General features: G+C 36.9%; 1 protein-coding gene across 6 annotated transcripts; it reads left to right on the top strand.

The window, feature by feature from the left end:
* Nucleotides 1-201: 201 nt before the first annotated feature.
* LOC141642257 (putative N-acetyl-gamma-glutamyl-phosphate reductase, chloroplastic) lies at nucleotides 202-8,688 on the top strand. Of its 6 annotated transcripts, none has more exons than XM_074450988.1 (15): nucleotides 202-309; nucleotides 450-525; nucleotides 647-802; nucleotides 2,219-2,326; nucleotides 2,440-2,526; nucleotides 2,756-2,806; nucleotides 2,909-2,980; nucleotides 3,579-3,698; nucleotides 4,620-4,680; nucleotides 4,774-4,854; nucleotides 5,131-5,210; nucleotides 5,287-5,376; nucleotides 5,564-5,692; nucleotides 6,739-6,847; nucleotides 8,312-8,688. In XM_074450988.1, the coding sequence occupies exons 2-14, from the start codon at nucleotides 478-480 to the stop codon at nucleotides 6,844-6,846; spliced, it is 1,191 nt and encodes a 396-aa protein (XP_074307089.1). In that variant the 5' UTR covers nucleotides 202-309; nucleotides 450-477; the 3' UTR covers nucleotide 6,847; nucleotides 8,312-8,688. The 6 variants fall into 6 exon arrangements, with proteins under 6 accessions (XP_074307089.1, XP_074307088.1, XP_074307087.1 ...); XM_074450987.1 differs by having other exon boundaries at nucleotides 8,307-8,688; XM_074450986.1 differs by having other exon boundaries at nucleotides 8,301-8,688.
* The last annotated feature ends 309 nt before the right edge of the window (nucleotides 8,689-8,997 follow it).

The following is an 8,997-nucleotide window of genomic DNA, read 5'->3' as shown; positions in this document are numbered from 1 at the left end:
ACACATCACACTTCAAATAATAAAAATGGTAATATTTTATATCAAAGTACTAATGTGTAGAGGTGATGAGACACAAGATGGGACATGAAATTGGACAGAGGATCTGCTCTGAACCGAACTAACCCAAATTTTTGCAAATCTGAAAATAATCCGGTTCAAAATGGATTCAAAACCGACCCGATTACCATTTACCAGGTATAGAACCAGGAATCCATTTCATCACTCCCTTCATCCGTTCACACCAACGTCATTTCCCTTCAGTCGTTCTCGCGCCCCCACCGTTAGCCGCATACTTTGATTCCCAATTTTGTAAGTTTTTCTCGTTGAAATATGATTTTGTTCGTCTATTTTTAATTTAATTACACTGGTTTAAAATTCGTTAATTTTCTCAGTTTAAACTCCAAATTAGCTAAAACAATTATACTTATTTGTCTTCAAATTTTATGCAGATTTTTAATTTATTCGAACGAAGAAATCATGACTTCCTTGGTGTTCAATTCAACTTGTATTTTCTCTAATCAAAAGGTAATTCTAAATTCTAATAATGTTATTTTATCACTTTTATTTTAGTCAATTGGACAAAATAATTGGGATATAAGGAATTATAATTAGTATTTGTTTTTTTTTTTTTTTTTTTTTATCAAAGAAGTGTGGTGTAGATAGAGGTTATATTCAGAGGAGATTACGGGTTCGAAGCTCGGTTGCGTCAGTACCTTCAGTATCGCAGGTTGCTGAGAAGGCGAATTTGGCTAAAAGCGCCCGCATTGCTGTTCTTGGTGCTAGTGGTTATACTGGTGCTGAGGTCCTCTTTTTTATTATTCATTTGTTTAACTTTTTTTATAAAAAACCGCCCGCATTGCTGTTCTGAGGTGCTCCTATGTATTACTCCCTTAGTCTCATTCATTTGTTTACCTTTTTTATTTTATTTTTCGATAGAGGTATTTTAATAAAAGGTAAACAAATGATTGAGACGTAGGGAGAATTATTGAGGCTGTGTCCATCCGTCTCCTACTTGCCCTAACATTTGCAGGAGCTGTTATCGTTGTTGTTAAGTCATTGAATTGAACCAAAACAAGCTATACCTTAAGGGTGTGTTTGGATTGGGGGATATGAAGGGAAAAGAAAGGGAGGGAGAGTAGGGGATTTAAAATCCCTTGTTTGGATAACAAATGAGGGTGGAGTGAAATGGAGGGGGAGAGATTTGGAGGGATCCAATTTTCCTCCTCCAAACCTAATCAAAATCTCTCCACAATAGGCAAGATTTGGAGGGAAATTGTATCCAAACAACCACACTCCATTCCCCCTCCCCTTCCCTTCTCTCCCTTTCCCTTCCCTCCTTCCCCCTCCCCTCTCTTTCCCTCCACTTTTGCTATCCAAACACACCACTATTACTCCCTCTGTCCTAGTTTTGATTAAAATACTCGTCACAAAGGATAAAAAAGGTAAACAAATGATAGGGACAGATGGAGTACATCTTCGGAACATATAAGTATTATGTATGATTTTTATTTTTCTCAATAAGTCGTATTTTGGACTATTTGTATTTTTCTCTATTTAAGCATATATTTTCTTGTTTAAATCTATTATATGTGTACGTTAATTTATGAATTGTTTACAATGGAAACAAGTAGTGGTCAATGTTTATATATATGCAGTCTTCACGACTTCACTTAGCTTGGTGAGACCAGTAGAAAGCTCGTTTTGTGGTTAATCGATGGTTTTAGAATTACTCGAGATTATGAGTTTTGGGATAGGATGCCCTACAAGTGAGACTTAAGATAACTTAGTAAGTATAATTTACGAGAATGGATAGTTTTTGTCTAGCAGGACAACATCTCCCCATTGTCTCAATGTTTTTTGCCTATCATACGACATGTTACGGAGTTTCGTTATCTTGCAGTTGCCATATTGGTAGCGTATTGCGGTAACACACTATGATGCAGTAGTAAGGATCCCGAGGACAATGATGGAACATATCGCAATTTTTTTAATCCATCATATCAGTTTACCGGTGTAGTTTTTGTGTTGCCTTCTAATGTTCAAATTCTTTATCTGGTATTAGTTTGTGTGGACGTGAGCATTTTACGCATTCTGCGTAACAAGAGCATTTTATTTGTTGATTTTAAAGTGAACCTAATATTATTTTATGCACTTTATTTGTTGATTTTAAAGTGAGACTAATTTTTTTTTATCCCTCTCCATGTTTTAATTTATTCAGATTGTTCGTTTGCTGGCAAATCACCCCTATTTTGGAATTACTGTGATGACTGCCGATAGGAAGGCGGGTCAGTCAATTGCATCAGTGTTTCCACATTTGATTGCCCAAGTGTGATTTTTCTCCCTTCTACAGTTCCTACTAACTTTTTTCATGTCTGCAACTTGTACTAGTTTTTTCGTGGCCTGCATATTGGTATAACATTTTGTCTTAACTGTTTGCAGGACTTGCCGAATATGGTTGCTGTCCAGGATGCAGATTTTTCAAATGTAGATGCAGTATTTTGCTGTTTGCCTCATGGCACAACACAGGTGTGCCCTCTTCAAATGACAAGTGACAACCTTTAGCAATCATCAGAATGACGTATGAATGAAATGACATAATCCTAGATATGAACTCCATTCTTTTTGTTGGTCTTCGCTTTCAATTAAACTACTAAAGTCTTATAGGCACGTGAAAAATACGTTTATGTTCATTTTATCCATCAAGTTGATATGATGTCAAGTTCACTAATTTTGGTTTGATAATTACTCACTGCAGGATATCATCAAAGCTCTTCCCAGATCGTTAAAAGTGGTTGATCTTTCTGCTGTAAGTATCAACTGGCATTGTTTTATATCTTAACTACGTTATGCAAAAAACTATTAGGTTCGTAAGTCATTCCACGTAAATAATTTCACAATTATTATTCAGGACTTCCGGCTGCGAAATATTCATGAGTATGAAGAATGGTATGGTCAACCACATAGAGCGCCAGAATTACAGGCATGGTGATTAATGTTTTTTTCCTTACATATTTGTTATCTGTCATTTGCCTGATCAATTTATGGCACTTGCTCACCTAAAACTGAGCTATAAGAAACTGTTTTAGTCGGATTTGCGATACTTATCTTTATGGATTAGTTAAAGTTAAAATTGCATCAGTTCCGTATTCTGGACAAAAGGATACTTCTCCAAGGCTCATGATTGCAAATTTGTGAACAATCGTTGAGTTCTACCCTTGTAAATTTGTTAGACCCGGTGATATTGTTGTGTGTAGTTCTGTGTTACTCTGACTCTCCGACACGGGTGTCGTGTCTGACACGTGTCGGATACGGCTATTGTGCGAATTCTTCAATTTTTTGGTCTAAAGTGAAGTGTCGAAGTGTCGTGTCGGTGTCGGACAGGTAGGTGTCTGACACGCGACACGGTAGCTAACTGAAGTGTCGGAGTAACATAGGTACTGTAATTTGACTAATTTCTATAAATAGTCTGTATGCTGCTGCTTTTTTTAGTGCTGGTGAAGAAGTGGAATTTGTTTTGACCTTCTGTCTGCTGCTGCATTCTTCTTTCTTGCTGATATTTTTTTCCTGTCTGATCCCAGAAAGAAGCTGTGTATGGTTTAACAGAGCTATTAAGACCTGAAATTCAGAATGCACGATTGGTTGCCAACCCTGGTTGTTATCCAACATCGATCCAGCTCCCTCTTGTTCCTTTGTTAAAGGTAAGCTTTTACTTAATTCCATTTTAATAATTTTATGTACTCTATTCGGGGATATCTTGGCCTCTTGGGAGTTCAATTATTTTCGTGGATTTTCTCAATGGTAGCCCTCAACTTTTTCATTTTCTTAGTCTTACCCTTTTTGTTCGGAATTTTCTTTAACTAGTCATAACTCGTGACTAAGAGTTCTAAAAAGGGTAATTGTTTTTTTTTCAAGCTGATCGTCTTTACGTGATCTTCAGTTTAAATTTTTTTTTTATTATTTTTTGAACTCGCAGACGAAAGTTATGGTCACTCAAAGTTTTTGGACAAATAAACTTTGACTGACCATAACTCCCGTCTATGAGTTTCGAAAGCACTGATTTTTTTTTTTTCAAATACATTCTCTCTATGAGAACTTAAGTTTGAACACAAAATTACCGTTTTCTGAACTCGTAGCCAAGTGTTATGGCTAACTAAAGATTTTTTCTGAAAAAAGAAGGGTCCCATTGGGAAAATGAAAAAGTTCAGGTTACTATTGAGAAAATCCCATTATTTTATATACCCCCTTTTCACTATAACCTTCTTGTTTGTTGTCCTCAACAGGTTAACTGAAGTGAATGAATCACATTTGTTAACTCTATCTATGAGCTGACCTTCACTTTAACTGAACATAACAATCTTGAGTTGTACTAAATTTAATAGAAGTGTTTCGAAACAAGTTCCAATAGGGCAGGGGAAGTATTGGAACAAACTTTCCTTGTGACTTGTGAGAGGGAAGCTGGAACTCTCCGCTTGTTAAGCTTTCCAGAGTCAGAAGGCCATAACTATTGCGTCTCTTTAATTCATCTTTGCTGTTCAAGTATACTGCAACTTTTTCCTTGAACCGCAATAGGGTAAAGCAAATAATTGCTCTCATTAACTGTTTATTGGCTTATATTGTAGAGTAATCTTATACAGCATAGTAACATAATTATTGACGCAAAATCTGGTGTGAGTGGGGCAGGTCAGTATCTCTACTAATGTAAAACTTGTGCTTTAGTAAAGAAAGTTGTCTGTGCATCGGCAGCGATTGAAGTTGAATTGCTTAATCCTATAGGACGGAGCGCAAAGGAGGCTAATCTGTACACAGAGGTAGCTGAAGGAATCCATGCTTATGGTATTACAAGACATCGTCATGGTCAGTGTTTGATGGGCGTGAAATCTCATATATCTTTCCTTGAATTGTCAAGCTAGAATTGAATCCTAAATGCATTTCCTGCATTGTCACTAGACCTCTTGTAAATCAATTAAATAAATGAATCTTTGTTTTTAACTTACGTACGTAGGCCTTCTTTGATATTTGTTCCTTTTGTCAACAGTTTCAAAGTATCTCTAAAGCTAGAAGTGCCATGGGCAGGTTGTTACTGTGTAGCAATTCGTAAGCTACTAATATCTCCCCTTTTGCTGTTAACAGTTCCCGAAATTGAACAAGGGTTGTCAGATGTTGGAAGTTCAAAAGTTGTTGTCAGCTTTACTCCTCACTTAATGCCAATGGTACTGGTGGCTTCAGAGAGATTTATAATGTTGTATCCGACTTCACAATAGAAATATAACTTCTATTTGCCTGCAGAGTCGAGGAATGCAGTCAACCATATACGTTGAAATGTCTCCAGGAGTAAAAATTGAGGATCTGTATAAACAATTAAGTATCTTCTACGAGGTACTCCTTAACCCTGCGCTATAACTTAACAAGGTTGAAACTCCCGTGGTTCTGTGAAGCATTCACGTCAATTTTGTTTCGCTGTGTTTCTATTTGTAAGCTGATGGGCTTTTTCCTCTGCATCAGCTGCATCTAGACCTCACAGAAGCCTACTCATTATCCTTTCCTTTCCCTTTTATGCTTTCAGGAAGAAGAATTTGTTAAGTTGTTGCCAGAAGGAGCTGTTCCTCACACTAGGCATGTCCGTGGATCAAACTACTGCTTTATAAATGTCTTTCCTGATAGAATTCCCGGAAGAGCAATCATAATCTCAGTTGTATGTCCTCAAATTTTAACCTTACGTTTCCTTGAATGTTCCATAAATGCATCCTTCTTTATTTTAATTAAATTGTTGTTTCCCTTCTAGAGGTATATGTGTTGGTCTTTCACATACTGGCATACAGCTCATGTGTCTTTTTATTTCCTAAATTTAGTATTCACAACAATTACCACAAAAATCTAAGTCCCAACTTGATTGGTGTTAGCTAATATGAAGCCGTCAATATGAGGAAGTAAACAATGAAAAAGTTGAGACTCTTGTGAGAAGGGAAAACACCATTGTGAAATGAAGCAAGATTGGTGAATAAATTAAAGTGAAAGGAAGAAATGATAAGACATTAAAAATGAGGAGATTTCTATCTGAAGGAGATTTGAATGTGATAAATAAGTGTGAAATAAAAAGCGTACAAAACTTGGGAAAGATAACAAAAAGGAGATTCAAATGAGAAAAAAATTTAGGACTGAAGAATAAACAAAACAAAAGAAGAAATGTAAAATAAGTAATAATAATAAAAAAAAAAAAAAAAAAAAAAGGAAAAGCCCAACATCGACATGAATATTTTTCTTCTCAGCTGTGCCATCCTAAATCCCAAAAGACTCATTGCTGTCAATAACTCGCCATGTTTTCTGTTTTTCTCCTAACAATCACAAATCTTATCATTTACGTACTTTTCAAGCCTTTGTATTCGTGAATCACATGGTCTCATGTAACTTGCCTTAACCATGGTTCGCTCATTTTGTGTTCCATTAGATGCAACTCCTACACTCTTCCCAATTCAGTCACTTCATTCCTTAATTGATAATTTCCTGCATGGCTGACCACACATCCACCGTAGCGCATCTCCACCATATACAATTTTATGAACAAGATTTTGTTCAATGGCGCAACACTCAGTGCCTAATTAGTGAGCAGGCTAATTGTCGTGTTCTTGAAACGTTGCCTTTTACTAGTGAAAATATTGTCAATGGCTCTCTCTCTCTCTCTAGGCAGTGCTCTCTTTTATTTCCTTATTAGCCTATAAATCATGTAAACATGTATTGCAGATTGATAACCTTGTAAAAGGAGCTTCTGGTCAAGCTGTTCAAAATCTGAACTTAATGATGGGATACCCAGAGAGCACTGGGCTTCTTTACCAGCCCTTGTTCCCTTAAGGTAAATACTTCAAGACTACTGGATTTTAGTATTTTACTACCCTTGAATAGTTTGAAATCAATTTTTAAAAATATTAAGCAACTGGGATTCCTTCAAAAATATTTAGCGAAATGGTGTCCATGCAAGCTCAGGAATTGGCACCCGACACACCGGGGCCTGTGGCATGTTTGCTTTAACGTCATTTTTTGTTTTCGTGATATAATTTATGCTTTGAGGCGATGAAAAGTCAGAGTTGAACCCTAGGCACCACGGACAAATACCAGCATTTTTGCCATTGTGCCAAATACCTTGAAATACCAAAAATAAAATAAAATTGCAGCATACGGCTGCCTGGCGCATCCCCCCGCCTATCCTACGGGCCCAGATTTCCAAGCCTACGCTGACACCATTTCACTATATATTTTTGAAGGGACCCCATTTTTGCTTAATAGTTTGGCATTCATTATACTACATCTTTTCTCTGAGCAAGTAGAGCAGAGAGCTGTCATGTCTGTTGGCTTGGACAAGGCTACAATTGAGCACCTTTTTCTTCGGGGAAGGGGATGTCTTTTCAGTTCATCGGTCATCTAGGTAATAAGGCACCCGCCTTTGAGGTGTCTTGAGAAGACTCTCCCCATATAATAGCTATATGAAACTATGAGAACCATCTAAGAACGACTGCAGTAATGTGATCCAGTTTGGGAAAGCCTAAATGCATTGTGCATTGACTCATTGCTGCCGCGAAACTATCTATCAGAATAACTTGAGTATTATGTAGTTGATACTCTTGATAGCAAATTGAGTATTATGAGAGTTAGTGTAGCAAATTAGCATTAGCATATCATGACATAGCACTTTTGATCTAGCCCTCCTACCAAAGGCCCAAAATTAGGTCACACGGAGTTTTTTTTTTTTCGAGGGGATAGACTATGGAGTGCATGTCCACAATTGAGCTCTATCAGGCTTTTAGCCTTGTGCATACAATGGGAATGGAGTCGTCTTTTGAATTGGCTATCTAAGATTTGGAGCTAAATTATTGTAAAAAGTTTACATTGAAAATCGATTTCTAAGATAAAGAAAATACAAATAGTCTTGAAATTGGATCGGATGACGGATATTTGGATATCCGATCAGAAATTTTCGGATACTAAAAATCGGATATCCGAATGTTTCGAATCAGATATCGCATAATGAAATTTGTGAGTTTCGGATACGGATATCCGATCCGAGATCCATGCTCTGCCCAATGCCGGTAGTCTTTGAGACCATGGTATTAAATCTTGGCCTTGACATTGACAACGCATCACAACCGATTTTTACTGTTTGAAGGTAACCTTCACTAATCACTACATTAATAACACAATGACCGAGATTAAGCCGCAATCACTAATTTCAAGGTCAATACGACAATACATATTTTAATTGTATGCTTTAGACTCAGTATCATAGCGGTTGCAACTTGACCAATATTTAGTTTCAGGATAGGCGTTTCAGAAGAAGGTGGACGCAAATCCGGAGAGTGAAAGTTTGTTATGGCGTTCAAAAATTGCTACTAGTCCGAAACATGGTAGCTGTATTTCAGATGTTATGCAGACTCTTTGCAGCATCTATTTAGAAATGCAACGGGATGTACTGAACCATGCTTTAAGTATTCAGTGTCGTCTAGAATTCATGGAATATTCTGTAAAGAAAATGTAGCATCAGAATTCCTTTTTTTTGTTTTGTAAAATTCCAGTTGTAGACGAGAAATTAATTGAGCGCCCTGTTACTCGATCTGTATCATTTGTGCAACTGTCACCGCCATGCTAGCTCATGGTTGAAGATCACTACAGAATAAAAATAAAATTGCCTTCTTCTCAGTCTCCCGAAATGTATTTTTGTTTCCCTCGCAATCAACCAAGTATGGAAAATTGCAAGATTTTGGAAGTTCGAATCTGACATTTTTTCCGATCTGCAATTAAATCAAGGTTGAGACAGTATCCCGTAAAGCTATCACCACTATTGAAAGTTGCTGTGTTTTGGGTATTATAGGCAACATTTAGGGGTATACCGTATTTTGAGGTAATAATAGGGAACATTTAGGGAGATTAGTCATCAGTATCGGATACAAAAACAGTGATCAATGTTGACTCCGCCAAGATCAGCATAGAACATACAGCATATACAATCGG

This window comes from Silene latifolia, chromosome 2 (assembly GCF_048544455.1).
Source record: "Silene latifolia isolate original U9 population chromosome 2, ASM4854445v1, whole genome shotgun sequence".
Lineage (NCBI taxonomy): Eukaryota > Viridiplantae > Streptophyta > Magnoliopsida > Caryophyllales > Caryophyllaceae > Silene > Silene latifolia.
Note: the sequence above shows the minus strand (reverse complement) of the source record. Positions and strands in the feature narration are given on the sequence as shown.

Excerpts from the sequence above, each read along its gene's own strand:
- LOC141642257 (XM_074450988.1), top strand. The coding sequence starts at position 478 with ATGACTTCCTTGGTGTTCAATTCAACTTGTATTTTCTCTAATCAAAAG. Across the intron at positions 4,681-4,773 it reads ATCTGGTGTGAGTGGGGCAG|GACGGAGCGCAAAGGAGGCT; the intron begins GTCAGTATCTCT and ends TTAATCCTATAG. Across the intron at positions 5,693-6,738 it reads GAGCAATCATAATCTCAGTT|ATTGATAACCTTGTAAAAGG; the intron begins GTATGTCCTCAA and ends CATGTATTGCAG.